Source organism: Mirounga angustirostris, unplaced genomic scaffold, assembly GCF_029215605.1.
Source record: "Mirounga angustirostris isolate CCGP_5_RB_7025 unplaced genomic scaffold, mMirAng1.0.hap1 SCAF_6, whole genome shotgun sequence".
Lineage (NCBI taxonomy): Eukaryota > Metazoa > Chordata > Mammalia > Carnivora > Phocidae > Mirounga > Mirounga angustirostris.
This window is the reverse complement of record NW_026991714.1, coordinates 1,314,659-1,341,371: the sequence shown is the minus strand read 5'-3', so window position 1 is coordinate 1,341,371 and position 26,713 is coordinate 1,314,659. Positions and strand designations below refer to the sequence as shown.

The following is a 26,713-nucleotide window of genomic DNA, read 5'->3' as shown; positions in this document are numbered from 1 at the left end:
AAAAAGAGACAAACCCCAAAACAGACTCTTAACTCTAGAGGGGAGGTGGGGGGGGGGAACAGGTGAGATTCCATTTACCATGAGGAGCAGAGTAATGTATAGAATTATTGAACCACTATACATCAGAAACTAATATAGCACTATATGTTACCCATGCTGGAATTTGGATTTTTAATCAATTTTTTAAAAAACGGCTGGGACGCCTGGGTGGCTCAGTTGGTTAAGCGTCTGCCTTCGGCTCAGGTCATGATCCCAGGGTCCTGGGATCGAGTCCCACATTGGGCTCCCTGCTCATCGGGGACCTGCTTCTGCCTGCCTCTGCCCCTCCCCCCTACTTGTGCTCTCTTTCTCTCTCTCTCTCTCTGACAAATAAAATCTTAAAAAAAAACAAGAATTGGCTGCAAGAGCTGGATGTCTGTCGGCTCCTGTGAGGACATGAGGCTCTCCTGTTGTTAGGCGAGTCTTGTCATGGGTGCAAAAGTAGCACATTGGCAGTTTTTTCTTTTTTTTTAAGATTCCATTCATCCATTTGTCAGAGAGAGGGAGAGCACAAGCCAGGGGAGCGACAGGCAGAGGCAGAGGGAGAAGCAGACTCCCCGCTGATCCGGGAGCCCGATGTGGGGCTCGATCCCAGGACCCCGGGATCAACCTGAGCCGAAGGCAGACACTTAACTGACTGATTGGCAGGTTTTTTTTTCTTAAAGTCTTTTAGCCTTAATTATGTTTTAAGTATTGGTATCCACTACAGCTGTTCTAGGTAATATGTAAGAATAATAAATTTCTTATTCACATTTGGTCTATTCCATGATGCTCTGCAAGGTCTGTTAGTCTTACCACCTCCGCAAGCCTGAGGACCCTTTAGGCTGTGACTACAAATATCACCAGATCCCAGCGATGCTCCACCAATATTGTCTCCACCCATAACAACTCTCCCAGTTGTTTGGGTGAACCCCTGTGAAAACCAGCGCGTGGGGACAGGAGGCAGGACAGGGCAGGCAGGGTCCCGGGAACCAGATGCTGTGACAGCACACGGGAATCATGGGTCACTGTGCATATCTCACTGTGAGAAACACTGGCCCCAAAGTCAAAGTCACAGTGGTCTTCCACGTGTTCACTGTTTTATAATTTCATGATAAAAATAAAAAGCAACTGGAGAAGCTGCATCATCTTGAGCGCTCAGACTCCTACGGCTGTAGCCAGTGGTTCCCGGAGGCTCTGAGTCCGGCGTGAGAAATGTCATCCCCGAGCGGACCCGAGATATCCAGTCTCACAGCGAGACGGCAAACAAATAGCAAAACTAACGAAGGAGTGGCGGAGTAACAAGAACTGGCCGAGAATGGGGAGCAGTAAGTCAGGAAATGGCAGAAGTGTGCAAGGTTGCTGCTGAGCACGGCTCCCCTCCCCCCTCCTGTGGCCAGCCTGTTGTCACCTTGACCCAAGTGCCCGAAGGTGGAGGAAAAGTTCCAGGGTCCTCTCCCGTGTTCAGCTCCGGTTCTGTTCCCCCCGCCTCTCCTGTCTTCTCACCTCCTGGGGGCTCCCCTGCAGGCCGTCACTGCCCAGCCTGTCCTCGGAGCTCCGCCACTGAGCCTCATCAGCTCCGAACCAAGTGCCAGAGGCCACGTCAGTGTGCTTTCTGAAACTGCATCACTGCAGAGTGGTGACATTAAAGTGTCACTTCTGTAACCCCTTCATCCCTCCCAGCACCTCGGAGCACAGATGCAAGGCCGGGGCCTCCCCACGTCCCCCCATTTCCTCGGCTCGTACCCTATCCGTCTTGCCCAACAAGGCAACCCCGCCTCAACAGGGAGGTGCTCCTGAGATGCGGCCACCAGGGAGCGGCAAGAACGCAGGGGAAGGAAGGGGGCCGCTCCCCTCCCCGCAGCCTCTGTCCTGACACGCAGTGACACACACACATTCTGCTCCCACGCTTTATTGGGACAAAGGAAGGGGCGGGCAGACCAACACCACAGACCCACCCACCAGGGGGGTCCGGACTTGAGCACCCAGCACAGCTTGAGTACGTAATAAATACAGGCAACATGGGTGGCGCGTGGGTCGAGGGGTCCATACGCAGGAAGGACACTCGAGGCCCTTCCAGTCTCGGGATCCGAGGCGCACTGGCCCAGTCCACTCACAGAGGAAGGAGGCAGAGGGGAGCGGTTTCCACTGTGCAGATGGGAAGGGAGACGTTTCCTTGTGCAGGGGGGGGAGAGGAGAGAGATGGAGGGAGACTCCTTTTCACATTTCGAAGAAGAGCAGATTTCACCTTACAGATGGCACGAGAGGGAAAAAGGAAAGTTGGTTTCCCATTCGCAGACATGGCCGTGGGCAAGGGGAAGAGTCATTTTGCGGCGGGGCAGACACTTCTGCGGCCTTCGGTGTGCACAGGTCCTTGGCCCCGGGGCCGTTCCATTCCCAGGGCGCAGGAGGGAGAACGGACGGGACAGGGGCTCGGCCTAGAGGACCAGAGAGGTGTAGCCCACGGGCACCAGCCCCTCCGCGCCATCCCGCCCACAGCGGAGCCAGTCCTCGTCCACGGTGGCGACCACTCGCAGCACCTCCCCGCGCCTGAAGCTGAGCTGGTCGGGTCCCGCCGCCGTGTGGTCGCAGAGCGCGCGGACGGCCCTGCAGGGAGCCAGGGGATGGGCTGGGATGAGCGAGGTGGGCACCCAGCCGTCCCCGGCGCGCCTTCCCCGCCGCGTGGGGCCAGTGCTGACCGGGCTCCGGCAGAGGCGCGGGGACTATCCATCAAGCGTGGGTTCTACTGGGGCCCTGCCGAGCTCCAAAGCTGGCGGTCGCCGCTTATCTGACCCCACCCACGTCCTCTGGGCCGTCAAATCCGACCCGTGCAAACTAAGCGACTTATCTGAACCCTCCCAGCCAGGCCTCCTCTGGGCCTCCTCGGGGGCAAACGCACCACCTTCCCCCCAGGGGCTGCTGGCAGACCCTGCATCGCCCCCAAAACTCGTTTGCCCCCCGCATCCCCACCACTCCGTCCACCCTCTTCTTCATGTCCACTGCTGCCACCCTCCTAGGGCGGCATCCTCACTCTCTGGACCACACCACGGGGTCTGGTCCCCTCTCCCCGCCCCATCCCTCCTGGCCTGCCTGCCCCGGGCCCCTTCTCCACCCTGAGATCAGAGATCCTTCTAAAACACGGGCCAGCATTTCATCCCCGGGCAGAAGACCCTTCACGGGCTCCCAGGGCCTCCACCCTGAAGTCCGGTGCCTTAACCGACCTGCTGAGGCCTCCAGCAATCCATCACCACCACCGACATCCTCACCCCAGACCCGAGCAGGGCACAGTTCCTCACCTGCCACACCCGGGCCTCGATGCCCCACCCGCCCCATCACCAGGCCTTCCCTGAGCCCCCAGACCTGGCCTCCCTGCCCAGAGTAACCACCACACACTACTGCGCATCTGCTCGCTGGAACCTTCTCTGGGCCACAAGCTCCAGGAGGGCACGGGCCCCGGGCGTTTGCCCTCCTGTTCCCTCCCGCGGTATCCTACTGGGCACATAGGACTTGAAAAACACCGTCAAAGGAAGGAGAAGTCAGGAAACCTAATTCAGTGGACTGAGACCAGCCAACTGAAGCCAGACTCCAAAGCAGAAGCGGCCCCTGGTGTCAAACCTGAGCAGGCCGCTCCAGGGGACACCCGCAGACACTCGGCCCGAGGCTTCCCGCTCCCTCAGGGCCCTAACGGAGCGGGGTCACCGCCTCGTACAGGGAACAACACAGGCCCGGAGACGAGAGCTTCACGCCAACAACGGGACGAGCGCTATCCGACCTCGCAGCTCCCAGCCTTCCACGCCGCTACCCACCCCTGCCCCCTGTAAACTCGAAATGCACCCCCCACCTGTGGGTCTGCTCCAGGCCGGCGCCGGAGGCCTCAAGCTCCTCAGGAGGCGAGAGAGGCTCGGTAGGTGCCCCCCGCTTCACCAGAGCCAACACACTCACTGTCGGGGGCAGCCAGCTGGACGGTCTCCTGGAGAGAACACGGGGTCACAGAGGTCACCCGACCTCCAGGGAAGGACCCAAGGACCCAGGACTTTGGAGGCAGGAAGAGGCTGAAAGGCCTGATTCCAAAGAGGTCAGGAGGGGGTCACTGCTGAGGGCCCTTCAGGGTGATTAGGGAGGTGGCGACACCGAACACCAAGAGGGGCGTATGGAAGGTCACACCCAGGGACAGGAATCAGCACCGTTTTTCTTTTTGTCAAGGGCCGCACAGGAGATATTTCTGGCTTTGAGGACCCAGAGGCTGAACGGGGCGAGTCACGCTCGCTCCCGCAGCAAAAGAACAACCAAGGCCGCGGACCTCAGGCCTAAGCGATCCCTGCAAGGCCAAGCGGGGGTGACTGGGGCGCTGAGGAGGGGACCGGCTACCCCAGTACCTGGACTTCCCGGTTCCTCCGTCAGTTTCCGTGAGGCCCCCGGGCACTCCAAACAGCCTCCCCAGCCACACGCCTCGGCCCGGGGCGGCGTCCTCTGCGGGCACGGGCCTCTCCCGTGGGCCTCCAGCCGCCGTCCGAGGACCCCACGACCTCCACCGGGGAAGAGGGAAGCCCTCGGCGCCCCCGGAGGCGTAGACCCGGGAGGCCTGGGTCAGCTGCTCCCACCAGCTGCCTGGCGTGGGGGCGCCGGCGGGAGCCGAAGGGCCCGGAGGGGTCTCCCCGGAAGCCCCCCGAAGGCTCTGGGCCAGCCGCCCCCCCCAGTGCAGCACGGCGTGCACCGTCTGCCGCAGGGCGGGGGGCGAGCCCGGGGCCGAAGCGGCGGGGGCCGGGCCCAGGGGCAGGTGGTGCTGGTGCTCAAAGAGCAGGTCCAGGTGGAAGGTGAGCACCGACAGCGGCTGCAGCAGGAGCAACAGCTCCGCGGACAGGGCCGGGCAGCCACCCCGAGCCACGGACAGGAATCCCGTGGGCAGGTACAGGAGGGACAGCAGGCCTGGGGACGAGCAGGCGGCCGTCAGCGCCCCCGCCCCCGCCCAGCCTCTGGCTCTGCTGGCAGCTGGGGGGACGAAGCACTGAATGACAGGAAGTGGGGGCGCCCTGCAGCAACACGGTGTGGGGGTGCGCTAGCCTCACCCAACGAGGCCCCAAGGATGAGACGCGTCCCTGAGGGGGCAAGGGGGAGACGGCAGAAGGAGGCAGGAGGCCCTGGGGCAGGAGAGCCCGGGAGGCAGGGGAAGAAGGAAGAGGAGGATAAGCGGACTCTGGAGGTTTGGGGGAGGATATGGGTCTTTCCTGCTGTGGGGCAAAGGGACGCACTAAATGTGTGCGGCACAGAGTAATGCAAGTGGACACGGGGATCGAGGTCACTCTGGCTTCGCTGGGACCAGCAGCGGAGACAGCGCGCCCCTCCCTCCCTCCTAGGCTGGCAGCCCCCGTGCCCTCCGGCGTCTGACCTGCATCCTCCTGGAGGCTGGAAAACCACAGCTCCAACTGCTTCGTGCTAGGGGAGAGAGGACAGCGCGGGCTCGGGAGGGCGCAGGACGGGGGACGAGCTTCCAGGAGGGACAAGGCCACCAGCACCGGGCCCCTCCCGCCCGTGACACCCGTGCGGGCCCCAGGCCGTGGGAGGGGCGCCAGGGGAGCGGCCACTCACTTGAGGAGGCCCAGGATGAAGGCGTGAAAGCGGCTGCGGCTGCTGCTCAGCGGGGCCAGGCGGCTGACCTGGCTGTACAGGGTCCCCAGCGCGCGGCTGCCGGCGCCTGCGGACACCGCGCTCTGAGCCCGGCCCAGGCCCGCCCGGCGCCCCCGCCCGCGCCCCGCCCGCGCCGCACCTGGCTTCACCGACGCCTCCACCACGCTCCAGGGGCTGGTCCTGCGCTGCCCAGTGATGAGATCCTTCCGGAAGGGCTTCAGCCCGTCGGCCACCAGGGCGTGCAGGGCCGGACAGAGGGTGGTCAGCACCAGGTGCCCCACATCTGGGCTCAGCCGGCTGTCCCCCAACTGGGCCTGGGGGCGACACAACGGACCTGTCCCGGGCGCCGGCGGCCGCCTCCCCGCCCCCCGTTCGTGCGGCCCCAGGGCCTCCGCAGCGGCACCCTCACCTTCTGAACCAAGTTCCGGGCGGCCCCAAAGTGCGAGATGATCTTGTCCACCGAGGCGCTCACGGCTATCAGGAGCCCTGCGAGGGGCGGGCACGGAGCGCGCGTCGGTGCGGCGCCCGTGCCCGCGCCCACCCCAGGGCCCCGGGGCACCCAGGCTCCCGCAGGCCGGCCCCGGAGCCGAGGGCCCAAACCAGCAGCAGCTGACCTGGTGGAAGTCGGGGTCAGGAGTCCGGGCGCCCTACCTTTCTTCTGCTCCTGCAGCTGGCCCGTCCCGCTCTGGGCTTCTGCCATCCACCGTCGCTGGGCCCCGGGGGCGCCGGCGAACGACCGGGAACTCCGGGCTGGGGTGAAGGAAGAACGCGGAAACGCTCACGACGGTGACCCGAGGACGCCGGGCTGGCGCACAGGGCGCCCCAGGGCCCGCAGCGCCGCGGGCCGAAGCGAGCAGGGACAGGGCCCCGGCTGGGTGGGGCGCCCCGCACTCGCCGTCCCCTCCCCCTCTCGGGCCGGGCGGCGACCTCCGCCCCGTCTGCCCCGGGCGGGACGCCGCGCGCCCCGCCCGCTGGGCCCGTGGAGGGGGGGCAGCCGCGGGAGCACGTGGGGGGCCGGGACCAATGGACGGACAGCCAGACAGACCGGCGGGAGTGGGAGGAGACGCGGAGGGAGAGGCGACCCCGGGGTCGGGAGGCTGGGAGGCGCGGGCGTGGGCCCACCCGAGTCCGGCGCCCGCTTCTCCCCCACCCTCCCGAGCGAGGCGGGGGCCAGGCCCCAGCGCCCCCCACGCCCCGGCACCGCGCAGGCCCCGGGCCGTGCACTTGCTGGCACCCCCTCAGCCCGCGCCCCCCACGCCCGGGCCTCGAGGCCCAGGGCCCAGCCCCGCGGCGGGGGGCGGGGCCAGAGGCCCCCCGCTGGCGGGCGGGGCCGCGCCGCCTCCCCGAGGACGCTGGGGGCGGAGGTCCGCCGCGGGGGGCGCGGCGACCCCCGCGGGCTGGCCCGGGTCCGTCTTACGTAGCCTGGGCGGAGGCGGCGGGCTCCTGGTCCGGCGGGGGCCCTTCGGCGGGCGCGGCGGCGGTGGCAGCGGGGGGGCGGGCACCTGGCGGGGCGGGGGGGCCGCGGCGGGGAAGGCGCTGCTTCTGGGAAAGAGCGGGGACAGCAGCAGTGCCAGCTCGGGGCTGGCCAGGCAGGGCAGGGCCCCCCGAGCCGGGGGCGAGTGGGCGCCCACCGGGGACAGGCGGACGGGCAGCAGCGGCTTCTGCGGGGGCCTCGGCGCGCCCAGCTGCCGCAGCCCCGCGCGGGGCGGGCCGGCCGGACGCGCCGGGAGCGGGGTCCCCGCCGCGCCCGCGCCCTCCAGCAGGGGGCGCGCGGCGGCCGCGGACCGCGGGGCGGGGGGCGGGGGCGGCGGGGGGAGGCCGGCTGCAGCGGGGGCGGGGGCGGGGCGGCGGGGGCGGGGCGGCAGCCAGGCGGGGCGGGCGGAGAAAGAGGGAGCAGAGAGTTAGTGCCGTAGCCCGGCGGCCCCCCAGGGCCCCTCCCGGAGCGCTCGCCGGCGGCGGGGGGGCGGGCGGCACAGACGGAGGGGGCGGGGCGGGCAGGGGGCGGGGCCGAGGCCGCAGCTCGGCCCCGCCCCGCCCTCCCCCCCCCCGCGGCTCCCCGCGGCCGCTTACCCGCACGGCCGGCCTGCGCGCCCGACTCCTCGGGCTCCCGGGCGGCGGGGGCCTCCCGGCCCGCCGCGGGGCTGCCCGCCCTGCCCTCCTCGGGCGGCCGCTCTGCGATGGGCTGCAGCCCCGGCCGGTTCTTCCTTCTCCGCGGCGGCACGGGCGGGGGCGGGGGCCGGGGCGGCACCAAGGCCCAGCCGGCCGGAGGGTCCCGGGGCGGCACCGGCGGGGGCGGGGCGCGGCTCCGGGAGCGGAGCTCCTTGAAGGTGGTGACTTCCCGGGGCGGTGCCGGGGGGCCGCCCAGCGAGCCGCTGGGGGGCAGCTCGCTGTCGGGCGAGAAGACGATGAGCCAGTCGCTGCGGTCTTTCTTGACCTGCGGCACCAGGGGCAGCCCCGGGCCCCGCTTGCGCTTCTGGGCCAGCTCGTGGAAGGACGTGATCGTCCGGCGGGACGCCGGCTCCTCGCTGACGTCACTCCGCCACCCCGCATCTGTTTTCGAGCGGCAGTCAGTTGTTCCTGTGCTGCTTTTCCAACTGGAGTCGAGTTTTCCGGGTTCCGTTTTCCAGCTAGAGTTAGTATTCCCACTGATTGTGCAGCCGGAGTTATTGTTCTCCGTGGTTTTCCAGCCCGCGTCAGTTGTCTCCCTGTCGATTTTCCAAATGGGGTTGATTTTCCAACTGGGCTCGGTTCTCCCAGCGTCGGCTTTCCCATCATCCGCCTCTGGGAGCTCGGAGGCAGGGAGGTCCTGCTCCCCACCGTCGTCCTCTTCCTCTAGCCCTGGGGAAGCGGGGTCCTGGCAGGTGGTCAGGGCGTTGCAGTTGGAGTCCAGGCCAAGGCCCGGTGGGGAGGATGCTCCGGAGCAGGAATCGGGCGAGCAACAGAAGCTGTCCGGAGAGCAGGCGCCAGGGCCTGCGGAAGCCAGTGGGGATCCCTGCTCCAGGGGGATGATGCTGGGCTGAGGGTGGATATCCTCGTCGCCAGGGAGGCCCCGCGAGTACACCGAGATGGGGGACTCATCGGGACTAAGATCGGAGCAGGAGCTGAGAGAAGAGGAGCAGCCCGGGTCCGAGGGAGAGGCGGCCCCCTCTTCCTCCTGTGCTAGGTCCTGCCGGTTTTCTAAGCCTGGCCCGTGCTCCTGGCAGCATCGGCAGGGCACAGCTGGGCTGTTGGAATTGGCGTCCACCAGGGCCCCGCTGCAGGGCCCCCGGCTCTCCTTGCCCCCGGTGTCCCCGGGGGGAGGGGATGTGCTCGAGGGCCCCTCCCGGAGCTCAGGGCGGCGGGACAGGTGCAGGCCCAGGGAGACATGCTGGAGGTGGATGTGGTTGAGGTTGCAGAGTAAAGCCCTCTGAGGGGACAGCATTGTGCAGGCGACGACGGGGCGGCCTCGAGAATCAGGAGGATCGGGCCTCTCACACCCGCCTACCTGGCAACCGCAGCTGCAGACCTGGAAGACAGGGAGAGTGATACCCAGCCAGAGAGGACGCGGGCCGCCAGAAGGACACCGAGGTGACGGACAGCTGCAGCGCGCATGAAAGGCGCCGGCCGCTTTGGACGATATTTAAATGAGACGCAAATGTCCATCGACTGACCCTTAATTTCCACTGCAGTGTTTGCAGGTGGAGCCGAAGGGAGCCCCCCGGGACTGGGGCGGGGAGGGTCAGAGAATGCGGCTGCGCTCTGGATCTCCGTGGAGGTGCGGGGGCTTGAAAAAGGATGGGGCCTAGAATGGAGCCCCGGATCCTCTCTGCTGCAGTCTGGCCCTGCCCCGCCCCCCCTCCCCACTTCCCTCGCCTGCCCTTCGCTCCCAGAGGAAGGGGCCGAGGGAGGCCCCGCCCAGATGCCCCGAAACGGGGTGGGGCGGGGGAGACGCGTCTGGCTGGCTAAATGCAGGAGAGGGGCGGGCGTGGGGGCAAAGGCCGAGCATCCGTCAGCGAGTCAGGTCCGCGGGGCAGGTGGGCCAGCCGACCCCGGCTCGGACCCTGCGCTTGCCGCTCTCCCCGCGCTTGTCTCCGTCACCCAGGCGCCACCCCACTCCTCCCCTGTGCGATTTTACTGCCCCCCTCTCCCGCCCCACCTGGCGGGCCCCGAAGCGTCTATCCACACCCATGGCCGAGCCCCCCTCACCAGGGTCCTCCTGCAAGCGCCGCAGCTGGGCTCGTCCACGACTCCCAAGGTCCCCGCCGGACCGCGCCGACTGGAAGGGGGGCGCTAGGACAACCCGCCGGCGCTGCGCAGCCGCGCCCCTTCACGCATGGGCGGGGCGGGGCCCGGGCCCAGCCCCCACCGCTTGACGTCGTGCGTGTCACCACCCGGGCCGGCCCGCAGCTTTCGGTGCCGAGGGGTCCTGAAGGCAAGCCCCAGGTCCCGCCTTCCGCGGCCACCCCCAACCCTGCCCGTTGCGGACGGCGCTGCGCCCCCGGCTAGCACAAGCAGCCACAGAACCACACGCAGCTTCGACAATTTATTGAGAGGCCCCCTCCCGCCCACGCAGTCTGCAGGTCACTTTTTCCTCTTGTAGATCTTGTGCGCCAGCGCCAGGAAGATGGCGGGGGGCAGGGGCGAGGCGCACTGCTCGATGAGGCCCATCAGGTGGCGGTAGCTGTCCTCCTCATACTGCGTGAACACGGCGGGCAGGCCCAGCTCCTCGTACAGCGCCTTCACGCGGGCCACCTTCTCCGCCTCCTTCTGCCCGTAATTCTCCTGCAAGGGGCGGGAGGCAGGGCAGTCGGCTCAGCCCCGCCCAGCACGCCCGACATCCGTACACTCCAGCCTCCAGCGTCGAGGGTCCCGGAGGGCCCGCGACCTGGAACTGCCCCCTCCCCGCCGCACACGCTCCGAAACCGGCTCGGGCCTCAGTTTCCTCTGCCCGCCCCTACCGCCGCCGGGGCCGGCTAGCTCTCTGCGGGAAGCTGTCGTGCGCATCGGAGCATGTCGGGCGGCTTTCCCGGCCTCCCCCCACTCGAGATCCCTGTGGCACGTGGCAGACAATGTCTGCTGATGCTGCCAAACGTCCCCACCCGGCTGACGTCCTTGCTCTGGCCCGCTCCTGGGAGCTCGGCGATCCGCGGCCTCCCGGGCACCTGAAGGAGCTGACGCTGTTCCGGAGAGGCCCGCTGCAGACACTGAACCACCAGCCAGCTGCATTTGTTGTCCTGGATGTCTGTGCCAATCTTGCCTGTCACACTGGGGTCCCCAAAGAGGTCGAGGTAATCGTCCTGGGCAGGGGGCAGAGTTGGACAAATGAAGAGACCCCAGGGCAGGGCCCTAGGGCAGTTGTGGCCTGCTCCCTGCCCATGCCTTCCTACCTGAATCTGAAAGAACTCCCCCATCTCCAGCAGGATCTTCTTGGCATTGGCATGCTCCTTCTCCCCACTGATGCCCGCCTACAGTGAAAAGGGGATCTATAAGCCAAACACCACGGGCGCCTTCACTCTCCTTGCTGCATCTCCCAGGGCGCCCTGACGCAGCCCCCAAATCCTCTCCCCTCTCCGTTCAGACATCCCTGGCTTCCGGGCTCCAGGACATCTGGGTGGTCTGACCTCCAGCCCACCTCCTTCGGCGAGGCCCTCCGGTGTGAGCCAGCAGGGACGAAGTCAGCTCTGGAGGCTGGCACGTGCCCAGCCCCTGACTCACTCTTCCAGCGCCTTCTGCTTCCTCCAGCTTCTTCCCGATCAAAGGGGAACTTGGAGAAGCGAGGTCAGGGCGGGCAGGAAATCCCACCGCCTGCCTTTGGACCCGGTCTTCTTCCTCTCAGCGTGAACTTCCTCCCCCCTCCCATCCAGACCCAGATGGAGGACGGGCTGGCCACTCGCATAGAACTTCACAAAAATCCAAAGGAGGGAACTTCACCATCGTACAGCTGAGAAGACATCCTCAGACCTTAAGTAACTTGCCCAGGGTCACAGGCCACACAGTGGGGGCAGCAGACTGTCCAAAGTTGTCTGCTTTGTGCCCTCTGTCCAAAAGCCCCATCAGTGGGCAACAAGGGGCAGGAGACTCACTCACCATGTACATGGCAGCCGCCACAGGAAGATAGAACGAGTAGAAAGCGGTCTTGTACTTGACAATAGATTTGTACCTGAGTAGGGGGAGAAGGTAAGGTCCTCAGAAGGGCAGTGCCCAGCAGAGCCCTACCTCACTGGCCAGACAGTTACCCCGTCCCTCACCTCTTTTCAGTGAATCTGCCAAGATCCACATTGCCCTGGGGGGCTGTGATGAGGTCCAGGGTCTGTCCGATCTCGGTCTGATAGGAACTCTAAGGAGGAGGAAGATGGCCCATCAGCTGGGCTTTCTCTGGGGCCAGGAAACCCTGGAATCCAGGGCCCCGCAGCCCACAGCACGGGCAGAGAGAAAGGCAGTGAGAGGTGGAGGGCCCACATGCACACAGACATAGCGCTTTCTCAGCCCTCCTTCCCGCCTCGAGGACACGGGGAAGCCCTCTCTGCCGCCGCCCTGCCCAGCACCTTGGCCCACTCTGCCCCTTCCAGGCAAACCTAGCTATCCCCCGGGCCAACGGCCCACGGCGCACCTGCAGGAAAAGCTCAATCAGGCTCAGGTAATAGGGCTGCTCCCGACAGCAGAGCTTCAGCAGGCGGTAGATGCAGGCTTCCAGAAGCAAAGCATCATTGACGGCATCCAAACCTATGCCTGGCTGGCAGGGGCACGCAGAAAAACAAGCCCTCAGTCTCGGCCACTCTGAACACCTCGGTATGCTCTGTGCACCAGCTCCCGGGGGCCTGTCCCGTGCCCACCGCTACCTTCCCGCCCACTGTACCTTCTGATACCAGCAGATCTGCCCCCGTCGGGTGAGGGACGAGTCCATGATGTCGTCGGACACCAGCAAGAAAGCCTGCAGCTAGGAGGAGAAGGCACAGTGGAATCAGACCCTTGGGGCTCCTCACTATAGAGCTCCTTCAACCAGCAACAGAGCTGCTACCGTTGCTCATCACCGAGCGAGGACGGAAGTCAGGCCAGCGAGCGCGAGGGCTTCTGTTCTGTGCTGTGGGACTTAAGGAAATTATGTGACCTCGCTGGTTCAGGCTTCCCAACGGTAACATCAAAGACTCCGCCAGATCTCAGACATCTGTCCCCTCACAAGCAGCCCTAGACAGTCCTGGTGTCAGGGAGGCGATGAAGCATTGCGTCCGCTACTCTTCTTCTGCCAAGAACCTCAGTGAATACCTGAGACTTCTTCCTGCAGTGTGACTTTCCGGGACTTCTGCAATAAAAGGAGGCTGTTCCTGTGTCGCCCTGAGGCGCTCCGCTTACACACGCCAGTGCCCAGGACAGAGCCCCACCTCGAAGCTCATTTAGGGGTGCAGCGCTAATAGGACAGAACTGCAGTCTGACTCGGTCACGCTCAGCCACGGGTCTTAAACACGCAGCCACACCAGCGTCAGCCGCGGGCCTCTCTTCTAGGTGCTAGGCCACCTCAGGGTCCCAGAACGGGCTGGTTTTCCCAGCAGACTGCCAGGACATTTGCCCCCCTGGCATTCCCAGAGCCAAGCCCAGCACTAGCCCCAGAATGGGTGTGTCCTAAATGCCTATTTAATGAACGTGAGACACTGTCACGTACCCTGTGAGACTTCCTGCATTTAGGCTACACCTTCCGAGCCTTTAAAAACAGCTTTTCAGGACGTGGTTTTTAATCTTCACTCCGTCCTGATCTGTGCGTGTGCGCTAGCGGGTCTGCCTTGCCTGGAGCACCCGACACTGCCCATCGGCTCTGGCGTGCAGAGTGCGGAAGGGACTGCGGCGGTCACTGCTCTTGTTCCCAGTGAATCCTTGGGGAAGGAGGCACCCATCTGCATCTTTACCTCTGACCACACGCTGGGCAGGGTCTGGGCTTTCCACACCGGAGGCATGTGTTTTATTATGAGTGTTCACTTGGTTCCGCTAAGCCACTGGTCCACTGTCTCTCCCACCTGGTTTCAACCAGCACCACTCAACCAAGACAGTCTCCGAAGAGCATCATTCCTGGTGTCCCTCAACCTCCTCTGCCCCACAGCAGTGGTTCTTAACCCAAATGCACTTTCTATTTATTAGGGGAACTTAAAAAAAAAGAATACCAGTGTCAGAGTCACCCCAGATCAATTAAATGAGAAATCTAGCCACAGTATTAGTCAATTACGGTAGAGGGACTATTCTAAAGATTAAAGATTGAAGAACGACCAAATACGGTACATTATTCTTGATTGGATCCTAGATGTTTAAAAACAAAACAAGGGCGCCTGGGTGGCTCAGTCGGTTAAGCGTCTGCCTTCAGCTCAGGTCACGGTCCCGGGGTCCTGGGATCGAGCCCCGCGTCGGGCTCCCTGCTCAGCGGGGAGCCTACTTCTCCCTCCCCCTCTGCCTGCCACTCCCCCCACGCTTGTGCTCTCTCTCTGTCAAATAAATAGAATCTTTAAAAAACAAAACAAAACAAAGCCAACTTAGAACAGACATTTTGGGGAGAATTAGGAATATTTAAATCTGGAATATACATTAGGTAATATTACTGGTGCTATGGTCTGAATGTGTCCCCCCAAATGTTGAAATCCTAACCATCAAAGACGATGGTATGAGGTGGTGGGGCCTCCAGGGCCCTCCTGACGGACGCTCTGGAGCTGCCTGGCCCCTTGCACCACCAGGGGCTGTGCAGGAAGGTGCTGCTGAGCCAGAAGAGCCCCCCCCCCCCCCCCAGCCATGCTGGGACCTCGATCTTCGACTTCCAGCTTCCAGAAGTCTAGGAAATAAATTTCTGTTCTTTATAAGCTACGCGGTGTGTGCTATTTTGTTGTAGCAGCCCAAGTGAGCCAAGACAGACGGGACAATGGCACTGTGCTCACGCAGGTGAATGGCCTTGTTCCTAGGAGGTAAACGCTGAAACAGATAATAAGAGGTTGAAGGACAAGAGGCAGGAGGAGAAAGACAAAAGCAGAAACTGTAACCAAAGTCACCCAAGTGAAAACAATGGCGGACACAGCTCAAAAGGCATCTTGGGGAAATGTCAGCATTGCAGCCATGTTTAAAAATCCCCGAGCACTCCCTGGTGAACCTACGGGGCGGCTAGAAGTCAGGACACTTCACTCGACCAGGTGACCCGCCCTGGCCCCAGAGCTCTGATCCTCTGCTCTGCCGGGATCCTCCTGGCCTCCCTGCCTTGCCTGGCGTCTGTGCATATGGGCTCCTCGGTCCCCCAGGGCCCTGTCCCCCAGTGATGCCACTGTCCCTTTACCTCCTTGGAGGCAAATCCCTCTTCCCCAACCCCATCTCACTTACAAGCTCCAGACTGGAATTTCCAACACCCACAGGCCAGACACTTCCACCTGCACTGCCCGGGTCGAGAAGGCAGCGTGGCTGACCCTGAGCACGTCACACCCTCCCTTGAGGCAGCTGCCCCTTTCCACAGGCCAGGTCCTAAGTGCCTTCCCTTCTGAGCTCACTGCCACCGTCCTCGGGGCCTGGCTCCCCTCCTAGAATCCAGTCTCCTTGTCACTAATGAAGCTTTTAGGCTAGGCCAGGAAACCATACCCCTTTAAGGGGCAAATGAGCTGGGTACGGGAGACAAGGACACACGGGGACTGGAGCAAAGCAGAGAGACAGAGCCACACAGGAGCGCCCATGCCCCACCTTGCGGAAGGGTTTATGATTCAACATCAGCCAGTTGATGCTGCGTGGGACCCTGGGCGCAGATCTAGCAATTTCCCAAGTGATGTCAGAAACCTGGGTTTTTATGTGACAGCTCTTCTTTCCTAAGTTTAGGGCACTTCATTTTCTTTTTTTTTTTTTTTTTTAAAGATTTTATTTATTTATTTATTTGATGGAGAGAGAGACAGCGAGAGAGGGAACAGAAGCAGGGGGAGTGGGAGAGGGAGAAGCAGGCTTCCCACCGAGCAGGGAGCCCGATGTGGGACTTGATCCCAGGACCCTGGGATCATGACCTGAGCCGAAGGCAGCCACTTAATGACTGAGCCACTCAGGCGCCCCTAGGGCACTTCATTTTCAAAAACTATCGGTGGGCTGCAAGTTTTCTTTTCTTTTCTTTTCTTTTTTTAAAGATTTTATTTATTTATTTGAGAGAGAGAGAGCACATGAGAAGGGGGAGGGTCAGAGGGAGAGGCAGACTCCCCGCTGAGCAGGGAGCCCGATGCGGGACTCGATCCTGGGATTCCAGGATCGTGACCTGAGCCGAAGGCAGTCGCTTAACCAACTGAGCCACCCAGGCGCCCGGGCTGCAAATTTTCAATCTCTGCTTTAGAACATCCTCTGGAAGAACTGTCACTCTGATAGTTACCCTCTGCTCAGAGGAAAGAACTGACTCCTTTATGCCCAGTCCCAAGGCCCTGGTCCACAGCTTAGTTTATAGACTAAATACATACCTACTGGCAAAGAGGTTCCCCACATTTGTTAACTCTTAGAGTAAATCACTGTCTAAACTTGACTACTAATGGACAGAAACACAGGGAGAAATTCGTTTCAAGCTCATCCCTCCCCTTCCCCCCAGGACACCCCCACCCTAGGAAAACCTCTGCTTCTCCTGCCTTTCCCTTGTCCCTCTTACCAGTTCCACACACCAGCCCACAGTCAGGGCCCGCCGGAGACTATCAGCATCCTGCTTCCTTGGCTCTACCAGCTCCTGAAATGCTATCAGCACAGTCAAACCCCGCTGGTACTTGCCTCCAATCGCATTGTACTCCAAGACCTGGGGGCAAGGGAAGACGGAAAAGGCACCAGGTTCCGCAGAGCACCTACTCTAAACATTTTTCCCTGCCCTCTCCCGCTTCCAACCCGGACTGGATTTTAACCTCCTCAGGCCCCACTCCTCCTCCCGTAACCTCTGGAATTGCGACTCTTGGCTTCTTCCCCCAAATCCTGGGGCACCACTGGAAGAGTCCCCCCACCCCCAGGCTCTCTCTGCATGGTCTTCCTCAGTACATTTTTTTCTTTTAAGTAGGCTCCATGCCCAACATGGGGCTTGAACTCATGACCCTGAGATCGAGAGTCACACACTCTACTGAGCCAGCCAGGTGCCTCAATCCTCAGTAAATTTAAAGGCTCCATACTGCACATTAAAATCTGCTCCCAAGCCCAGAATAGGCTTGAACCCAGGGAAAACTTTGTACATGCCATGGGAATGGCTGGCACGTTCAGGTTTCTCCCTCCCAGGTTCCAGCCTCATCCCCACCTCTCCTAGACTTCCCAGCCACCTCCTCCTACCCACAGTGCAAACCATCTGCAAATGAAAAGCCTTGCTCACTGCATGAAAGACAAGGTCCCCAAAGTTGGCCAGAAGAGAGCTCAGGAGGGGACCTGGTGGTATCTCTTCCTGCTGGGAGCTCTCCTTTTGCCTTCTGCTGCCCTGCTGTCCACCAGCTCAAATGCACTGGGAAAACCTCCCTTTTAATCTCCACCCCCGTATAGGCAAACCTTTTCCTCGGTTCTCCTCAGACAAATGAGAGTATTTATAAAAAGAATTACTAGATACCCCAAAATAATAAAAAAAAAAAATTAGGCAACTCAAATATCCCAGCCAAATTTCCTGCCCTGGAGCAGAGATTTCTTTTTTCTTTTTTTGATTTATTTATTTATTTTAGTGGGGAGGGGCAGAAGGAGAGGGAGACAAAGTCTTAAGCAGAGCCCATCACGGGGCTTGATCTCACGACTCAAGAGTTCACGACCTGAGCCGAAACCAAGAGTCGGAAGCTTAACTGACTGATCCACCCAGGTGCCTCTGGAGGAGAGTTTCTGATGATGCCCAGCTTCCCCTGAAGCTCCTCAGGCTGCTCCCTCCCAGCTCCCTGACAAAGTAGCTCTTAAGGACTTCTGGAGACCTAATTCCCTTTCTCAACAAAATCAAAGACTTAGCAGGTTTTAGGCCTTCACCCCCAGGGGCACAGAAAGCAGTCCGTGTGGCTTGCCTGAACCATGAGGCAGGAGTGATGGGCTGAGTAATTATCCCTGCTCAGGCCCTGCTCCCTCCAGAGGAGACCCAGAGTCACTCAGGTAAAAGCCTGCCCCTCCTCCCACCCCAGTGTCAAAGGTCCCCCAAACACCACAGCTGGATCCCACACATATAGAGAATGCACTTCAGATTCAGTCTCCGAAGTCACCAATCCTTCACCTCCTTGAGCCGGGCAATGGCGTCTCCCGTCTCCGGGTGGCCCACGCCATCCTCGGTCAGCACCTTGACAATCTGGGAGAAATGCTGGATGAAATCCTGCTTTGCTTGGGCATAAGGGTCCAATTTCTGGTCTCCATTCATTCTGAGGGAGGAGTAAAGTGCTCTGAGGAGAGGAAAGCCAAGTCAGAAACCTGAGCAGCTGCTCCCCTCCCCAAGGCCCCTCACCCCCACCACACTCACCGAGGCTCCTCTGTCCACGCTTGGCACCAGCAGCGGGCACTGTGCCAGGCCCCCAGGACTGGGCACCCGTGCACCAGGGAGGGCCGCTGAAGGGGACCCAGCCACCTCTCCCGGGGCGCCCAGCAGGGGGCTGGCAGCAAGAGGACCCCCACAGATCTCAGCCAGCGGGACAGGGGCATCACGGGGGTGGCATAGGGAGGGGGCACCGAGCACTCCCTGCAGGGGCAAGCACCAAAGGCAGATGCACGGTGGCGGCTCCCCAGGTCACCCCCACCACCCTTTTACCTCGGGGCCCAGAATGCACCGGTCTCTTCTGAGCTGAGCCCGAGGGCATTTCCAGAAAGAAGGAAACGCAAAGAACAAAAGTTCGGCTGGCTGACTGAAAGTCAACGGGTCGCACTTAACACAGTGCGCCCTTAAAACAACTCAGCGCCACCTAACTTTCTCCGTCTACCGTCAACTCCTGCAGGGAGCCTCTGGAATCACCACTCTCTTGGCTTCTTCCCCCAAGTCCTGGGGCACAGCTGGGAAAGTCCTGACTAAAGTACCTGAGAACCAGGGCCTGGGAGGACCCTTAAAGCGCCCTATTTTATGGAGGGCCAGCTGAGGCTCCAAGACGTGGGCGGGTCTCCCCTGGCGGGCGGGGACGGGGCTGTGCAGGCTCGGGGTTATCCCGAGAGGAGGAGGGCGGCCGGGGAGGCTGCGGGCTCACACAGCCGGAAGACCCGCCGGCCGGGCACACCGGGCCCCAGTGCGGGGCGGGGGGGCTCCTGCGCCCCCAGTACTACCACGGAAGTGCGGCTGAGGCTCCCCCCGCGGCCCCAGTCCCGGCCGGAGACCTCTCTCACCTGCTGCTGGATCCCGGCTCGAGGTCCAGTCTTAGCGGGGAACTCCTGAAAGCCGCTCCGCTCGGCGCGCGGCCCTCTGGGTCCGGTAGTTCCCGAGCTCCCTTCCCTCCAGACAGAAAGGCCTCATCGGACTACAGTTCCCGGCGTGCCGCGGGAGGGACAGGACGACGCGATCTAGCGCGAGCCGGGTGGGCGGAGACGAGCCGCGCTGATTGGCTGCCTCCCCTCGTGTGAGCATGGGGCCCTGTGCCGGACAACCAATGGAAGGGCTGCGCCCAGGGCCGGAGGAGCAAGACTGGGCTGACGACGGAGGCGGGACGAAGGCTCCTACTCTGGCTCCAGCTGCCGCCTTTACTACACAGGTTAATTACCTGTATCCCCCTGGGCAGTTGGGTGGCGTTAAAAATTCCAGCAGGACCGGCTTTGCCATTTATGGGTTCTCGAACGTAGGCAGACCATTTAGTTTCCCTGACCCTCCGTCAACTGTCTTTCCTCGTCTGTTCAACGAGAATCGCTCCCTGAGACAAGTACACAAAGTGCTTTAAGGGCTCAAGAAATAAGACCGAGAGCAGAAACTGGAAGCCTCACTCCTACACACGGCTTACCAGCGCACCGTGGCTTGACTCAGTTGGCGCTCTCTCCACCAACCCTGCCAAATCCCTGTTCCTCCACCCACTGAAAGTAGCCTGAAACTCCAAAGAACCTAGGTCATGCATAGGAACAAAAATCACTGTGCAAGGATTCACTTTCACCACTGCTATTCAACATTGCACTGGAAGCTGTAGTCAGAGCTATTAGGCAAGAAAAAGAAATAAAAAACAGCCAAGTTAAAAAAGCAGTAAAAATATATGTGTTTCAGAGATGACATGATCCTAAATATGGAACATCCACAAGAAAGCTACTGGAGCTAACAAACTCAGCAAAGGTGCAGAGTACAAAAACAAGATGCAAAAATCAGTTGTGGGGCCCCTGGGTGGCTCAGTGGTTGAGCGTCTGCCTTGGGCTCAGGTCATGATCCCGGGGTCCTGGGATCGAGCCCCGCATCGGGCTCCCTGCTCCGCGGGAAGCCTGCTTCTCCCTCTCCCCCTACTTGTGTTTCCTCTCTCACTCTCTCTCGGTCAAAATAAATAAAATCTTTAAAACAAAACAAAAATCAGTTGTGCTTCTGCACACCTGCAATGAACAATCTCAAAAAGGAAATGAAGAAAGCAATTAAATTTACAGTAGCATCTAAAATAATGAAATACCTAAGAATAAAATACAACTAACTTGTACACTGAAAACCATAAAACATTGCGAAAAAAATTAAAGAAGACCTAAATAAATGGAAAACAGCCCGTATTCCTGAATAGAAAGACTTAATATTGTCAAGATGTCACCCAAAGCAATCTACAGATTCAACACAATCCCTATCAAAATTCCAACAGATTTTTTTGCAGCTATGGAAAAACCAATCTGCAAATGCATATGGAATTACAAGGGACCCTGGATGACTAAAATAATCTTGATAAAGAACAACATTGAAAGACTCACACTTGCCGGGACACCTGGGTGGCTCAGGCGGTTAAGCATCCACCTTCAGCTCAGGTCATGATCCCAGGGTCCTGCGATCGAGTCCCATGTCTGGCTCCTTGCTCACCAGGGAGCCTGTTTTTCCCTCTGCCTGCTACTCCCCCTGCTTGTGCTCTCTCTCACACAAATAAATAAATAAAATCTTTAAAAAAAAAAAGAAAAAGGGCACCTGGGTGGCTCAGATGGTTAAGCATCTGCCTTCGGCTCAGGTCATGATCTCAGGGTCCTGGGATCGAGTCCCACATTGGGCTCCCTGCTCCTTGGGAGCCTGCTTCTCCCTCTGCCTCTCTCTCTCTCTCTGTCTCTAATGAATAAATAAATAAAAAATCTTTAAAAAAAGAAAAGACTCACACTTCCCAATTTCAAAATTTACTACACGGCTGTGAGAGTCAAAACAGTGTGGTATTGGCATAAGGACAGACATATTGACCAATGAAACAGAATTGAGAGTCCAGAAATAAACTCATATATCTGTGACAAATAGGTTTTTTACAAAGGTACCAAGTCCACCAAATGGGGAAAGGACAGTCTCTTCAACAAATGGCACTAAGTAAACTCAGGTGTCTTTCCTCATGCAAAAGAATGGAATTGGACCCCTACCTCACACCATATTCAAAAACTAACTCAAAATAGATTAAAACCTAAATATAAAAGCTAAAACCATAGAAAATCTTAGAAGAAAATATAGGGATAAGCCTTCATACCTTGTATTTAGTGATGGATATATTTTTTAAGATTTTTTATTTTTAGGGGCACCTGGGTGGCTCAGTTGGTTGAGTGTCTGCCTTCAGCTTGGGTCATGATCCCAGGGTCCTGGGATCAAGTCCAACGTCCTGCTCCTTGCTCAGCAGGGAGCCTGCTTCTCCCTCTCACACTCACCCTGCTTGTACTCTCCACCCTGCCCCCCGCAAATAAATAAATAAAATCTTTCAAAAAAAATTTTTTTAAAGATGTTATTTATTTGACAGAGAGAGACATAGTAAGAGAGGGAACACAAGCAGGGGGAGTGGAAGAGGGAGAAGCAGGCCTCCTGCGGAGCAGGGAGCCCGATGCGGGGCTCGATCCCAAGACCGTGGGATCATGACCTGAGCCGAAGGCAGACGCTTAACGACTGAGCCGCCCAGGTGCCCCTGGATTTTCTATTTTTAAGTAATCCTTACACCCAACATGGGGCTCAAAGTCACAACCCTGAGATCCAGTGTCACACGCTCCACCAACGGAGCCAGCCAGGCGCCCCTAGTGACGGATTCTTAACCATGACACCAAAAGCATAAACAGCAAGAGAAAAAATCAACTGAACTTCATCAAAATTAAAAACTTTGGTGTACCAGAGGACACTATCAAGAGAGTGAAAAGAAAGTACACGGAATGGAAGAAAATATTCCCAAAGCATACATCTGACAAGGGTTTGATATCCAGAACTCCTATAACAACAACAAAAATACAAACAACCTAATTAGAAAATGGGCAAAGGACTTGAGTAAACATTTCTCCAAAGAAAATATACAAATGGCCAATAAGTACAAGAAAAGATGCTCATCATCATCAGTCATTAGGGAAATGCAACTCAAAACCAACATGAGATACCACCCTACACTTTTTTTTTTTTTAAGATTTTATTTATTTATTTGACAGAGAGACAGCGAGAGCAGGAACACAAGCAGGGGGAGAGGGAGAAGCAGGCTTCCCGCCGAGCAGGGAGCCGGATGCGGGGCTCGATCCCAGGACTCTGGGATCATGACCTGAGCCGAAGGCAGCCCCTTAACGACTGAGCCACCCAGGCGCCCCACCCTACACTTCTTCATATGGCTACAGTAAAAACACATAGATGTTTAAAAACTGAAAATAGTAAGTGTTGGTGAGGATATGGAAAAACGGGAACCTCCTGACATTGCTGCTGGGAATGTAAAATGGCGCACCTGCCGTGGAAAACATTCCTCCAAATGTAAAACGTAGAATCGCCATATGACCGAGCAACCCTGCTCCTAGGTACCTACCCCAAAGCACTAAAACCAGACACCTGCACAAAATACTTGTAGCTGAGGTTCACTGTAGCGTTATTCACAACAGCCAGAAGGTGGAAACAACCCAAGTGTCCATCCACAGAAGAACGGATAAACAAAATATTGTATAAACTTAAATTGGGATATTTTTCAGCCCTTAAATTAGGAAGGAAATTCTGACACACGCTACCACGTGGGTGAACCTTGAAGACAAGACGCTAAGTGAATTCAGGCAGACACAAAAGAACAAATACTGTGTGACGTGAGGTCCCTAGAGGAGGCAAATTCATAGAGGCCAAAGTTGAATGGTGGGTGCCACGGTCTGGGGAGGCAGGAATGGGGAGTATTTAATGGGTATAGAGTTTCAGTTTGAGAAGATTTTAAAAGTTCTAGAAATTGGGGCGCCTGGGTAGCTCAGTTGGTTAAGCGGCTGCCTTCGGCTCAGGTCATGATCCTGGAGTCCCTGGATCGAGTCCCGCATTGGGCTCCCTGCTCGGCAGGGAGTCTGCTTCTCCCTCTGACCCTCCTCCCTCTCATGCTCTCTGTCTCTCATTCTCTCTCTCTCAAATAAATAAAAAATCTTATAAAAAAAAGTTCTAGAAATCAATGGTGGTGATGGTTGCACAACAACATGAATACACGTACTGCTGCTCAGAGTGGTTAAAAGTACACGTAAAAGTGGCTAAAATGGCCAATTTTATGTTACGCATATTTTACCACAATTAAAAAAAAAATGAAAATCATATGCTTCCCTGGAGAACTAGAGGGAGATCCAGAAAATGTCATTACACACAGTAAATGACAACCTAGGTCACACCCAGCCACACCCAGAATCTACTTCTTCGGCCCGGCCCGTAAGCCTGCACCTCTCCCCTCTGAGGAGGCTGTGGATTCTTCCCCCAGACCCACCTCTTCCTTCCCTGGCCCACTCTCCACCAAGGCCTTCCTGGGTCGTGGCTCCCCGCCTCCCCGCCAGGTGACTGCGCTGGGGGCCGGGCAGGGGTTAAAGGATGTGGATACAGATGAGAGATGGGCAGAGGAGTGGCGGGAAGCCCAAAGCAATCGGGAAAGAAATGACACTTTGAGGAAGGAGGAGGATGCTGACATGGTGTGTGGAGGCTGGGGGAAGGTGCTTCAGGAAGGAGCACGGCTACTGGATAATGGGTGTAAGAGTGAGAACTCTAGGAGGAGAGCTTCTAGCAGATCCACTATCCACCTGGCTTGTCCCAGGTGGTCCAATGGGAGTCAGGTACAGCTGCCAGCTAGCTCACCCGCAGTGGGAAGAGCAGTTGAAACCAGCTGGGAAGGGGGGCTGCTTCTAGGCTGGGTCCTGCCAGCTCCTCGCCCAGCTGAAATGGAACTCCCCTGCCTTAAACGCTTCCCCAGGTTCAAGCCTTGGCCCCACCCTGACCAGCTGGGCGAACTTCAGCAAGCCGCATGACCTCTCTGAGCAGGCTCCGAAGCTGCAGATTGAGGACACCACCATATTTTAGGTGACCTAGGTGTTCTTTTAATGAATCGAAGTATAAATGTGCACCCTATCTAATTTATAGAGCTGAGTCAAGGGTCAAAAGTAGCAAAGTCAGGGAAAAGGTTTTTTTTCTTTTTTTTTTAAGATTTTATTTATTTGACAGAGAGAAAGCCAGAGAGGGAACACAAGCAGGGGGAGTGGGAGAGGGAGAAGCAGGCTTCCCGCGGAGCAGAGAGCCTGATGAGGGGCTCGATCCCAGGACCCCGGGATCATGACCTGAGCCGAAGGCAGACGCTCAACAACTGAGCCACCCAGGCGCCCCTGGTTACATTTTCAACCATCTTTATTTGTTCTGTCTTTTATAAACAGAGCCTAGGATCCCATGCTCATTCCCCCTTGTAAGTCCTTCCTGCTATCTAACCTCTTTCTGTTCCACTGAGAGTCTGAGGGAAAGGATGGAGTTTAGTGGCCACAGCTCAGCCTCTGCAACCACACTGAGTCTGAATCCTAGCTCCACTGCTGACAAGATTTTTAGCCCCAAAGTGTATCAGGCAGGGCTCCGTCAGGAAATGAGGGCTCTCTCAAATCAGATAAATTGAAGAATGTTTCATAACAGGATTATATCCAAAGGTGTGCACAGGATGCTGATAAACTGCAAGAGATACAGCATTGGCCCAGATCTAGTCACAGAGTAGCAGCGGGCTTCGTACCACCTTTAGGGGCCCAGGGGATGGGGAGAGAATGGGTCCTGGAATCTGGAGAGGGTCCCCGGCAGGAGCTGTGACCTCCAGCAACCTTGCAGGAAGAAGGGGAGGGAAAATGGCCAGGCTTCCTCTCCTACTGGTGCCCCTTTCCAGGGGCCAAGCCCGACAGAAGCCATGGGCAAGGCCTTTAGCCTCCCAGCCCCAGACAGAGTGGACAAGGGTAGAGAAAGGATCTGGAGGGGCAGAAGATGCCTAGCCCACCCTGCTAGCCTCGGCCCCTCACTGTCAAGCAGGCTCTCAAACCTACCTTCCTTCTCGGTTGTCACGGTGACAAAAGCTGCATATGAGATGTTGAACACTGTCCCAGCACACCCTAAGTCCTGCTGTCTGCCTATTGATTTCAATGATTGATTGGCATCTTGAACGTAGCCTGTCTAAATCGGAAACCTTGCACGTCCCCTGCAAACCTGTTCCTTCCCTAGTCTCAGGAAATGGCACTGCCATCTAGCTGCTCAGGCCAGACCTGTCAGCGCCCTCCTTCGGGGGATGGGAGCCTCCCTCCCCTGCTCCCCGCACCTGCCCCTCCACCCTGCGTGCTCTTCTCCAGAGACACCTCAGATCTGTCTCCCTCTCGCCATCCCTGCCACTGCCGTTAGTCCGTCGCCTCCCGCCTGGATCACCCCTAAAACCGCTAGCCTCGCGGCTGCTCTGTGACCTCTACCTGCCAGTCAGAAGGGTCCAGAGCATGTGCCGGGTCGTGTCACTCTGCTGGGTGAACCTGGGGCCCTCCAAGTCCCTGCTTCCGTCTCCAGTCTCACAGCGACCCTGTCCCTGTGCTCCAGGCACCCGCCCCCTCCTCCCTGCACCAGTGCCTCTCCCCTGCAGGCACCCCAACTCACAACAGCCTTCTCTCTCTGTAGCACTAGGCCTTTTCCTTCCTCAGAGACTCCACGGGTATTATTTCTAACCCCACAGAAAACTCCTTGCTTCAAACTGTCCCCACTAGTTCCTTCCTGTCCTTCCAATCTCAGCTTAAATATGGTCACACTTCAAAGAGGCCTTACCAAGCCACCTCATCTAAAATACATGTCTCTCTCTTCTCCCCATTGACTCTGCTGTTCTGCACCCTGATCAATTCCTTAACAGCACTTACAAAGTTTGTGCTTGTCGGGGCGCCTGGGTGGCTCAGTCAGTTCAGCACCCACTCTTGATTTTGGCTCAGGTCGTGGTCTCAGGGTTGTGAGTTCGAGCCCTACTTCCAGCTCCATGCTCAGCAGGGAGCCTGCTTGAGATTCTCTCTTTCCCTCTGCCCCTCCCCTCCCTACACATTTAAAAAAAGAAAACCTTTAATAAAACACAAAGTTTATGGTTGTATATTCATTTTTTTGATTGTTTTATTTATTTTTTGTTTATTTTTTATTTTTATTTGTCATCTCTATTCCAACTTGGGGCTTGAACTCAGGATCCTGAGATCAAGAGTCGCACGCTCTTCCAACTGAGCCAGCCAGGCGCCTCTTGGTGCTTGTTTATTGTCTGTGTCCCCATGCTGTAAATCCCATAGAAGGGCAAAGGCCCCATCTGTTTTGCTCACCATTGTATCCTCGGGACCTGGCACTGAGTAGGTGTTCCATAAATATTGGCCAATGAGCAAATGGTGGCCAGTGTTATGGTAACAACGATGCTCTCACAGCCCTTCCAGAGAATCCCACCATGTTATCACGGTGCTCCCCATCCCCTGCCTTCAGGCTCCGGTTCCTGCCATAAACCCCCTCCTTCCTAGATTCATCAGGGCTAACTCCAGTAAAGTACAAAGGACAAGGGGCCATATCCCCAAAATCTCTATTCAGGTTGATGACAGCATGAATGAATTGGAAACTTATCAGGAAAAATGGATGGGGGAGTGCCAGAAGACGGGGCGGAGAGCCAGCAGGTGTAGGGGTGGGACTCTGTGTGGGGACAGGGGCAGCCAGCTGGGTGTGCCCCTTTTCTTTTCTCTGTCTCCCTTAGATAAGACCAGCAGTTCTGTCCTCCTCTCTCCCCCTCTCTCCACAGCCTCTCACTTTGTAAGC

The 26,713-nt window shown here is 58.6% G+C and overlaps 2 protein-coding genes across 7 annotated transcripts; both read right to left on the bottom strand.

The window, feature by feature from the left end:
- Positions 1-1,914: 1,914 nt before the first annotated feature.
- Positions 1,915-10,000, bottom strand: RUSC1 (RUN and SH3 domain containing 1). Of its 2 annotated transcripts, XM_054507850.2 has the most exons (10): positions 9,829-10,000; positions 7,714-9,148; positions 6,295-6,393; positions 6,053-6,129; positions 5,783-5,957; positions 5,605-5,710; positions 5,405-5,451; positions 4,395-4,944; positions 3,860-3,988; positions 1,915-2,625 (listed from the first exon to the last, which is right to left on the bottom strand). In XM_054507850.2, exons 2-10 carry the CDS (start codon positions 9,062-9,064, stop codon positions 2,457-2,459), a joined length of 2,703 nt encoding a protein of 900 aa, XP_054363825.1. In that variant the 5' UTR covers positions 9,065-9,148; positions 9,829-10,000; the 3' UTR covers positions 1,915-2,456. The 2 variants fall into 2 exon arrangements, with proteins under 2 accessions (XP_054363825.1, XP_064449749.1); XM_064593679.1 differs by lacking the exons at positions 7,714-9,148; positions 9,829-10,000 and adding an exon at positions 7,275-7,348.
- Positions 10,001-10,152: 152 nt separating this feature from the next.
- Positions 10,153-19,048, bottom strand: FDPS (farnesyl diphosphate synthase). 5 transcript variants are annotated; one of them, XM_064593680.1, is made up of 11 exons: positions 18,895-19,012; positions 18,047-18,262; positions 17,807-17,969; positions 16,247-16,387; positions 12,479-12,559; positions 12,233-12,355; positions 11,871-11,959; positions 11,710-11,782; positions 11,010-11,087; positions 10,722-10,919; positions 10,153-10,404 (listed from the first exon to the last, which is right to left on the bottom strand). In XM_064593680.1, exons 2-11 carry the CDS (start codon positions 18,223-18,225, stop codon positions 10,204-10,206), a joined length of 1,326 nt encoding a protein of 441 aa, XP_064449750.1. In that variant the 5' UTR covers positions 18,226-18,262; positions 18,895-19,012; the 3' UTR covers positions 10,153-10,203. The 5 variants fall into 5 exon arrangements, with proteins under 5 accessions (XP_064449750.1, XP_045732536.1, XP_064449751.1 ...); XM_045876580.3 differs by having other exon boundaries at positions 10,785-10,919; positions 18,895-19,003; XM_064593681.1 differs by lacking the exon at positions 18,047-18,262 and having other exon boundaries at positions 18,895-19,048.
- Between the last annotated feature and the right edge of the window lie 7,665 nt (positions 19,049-26,713).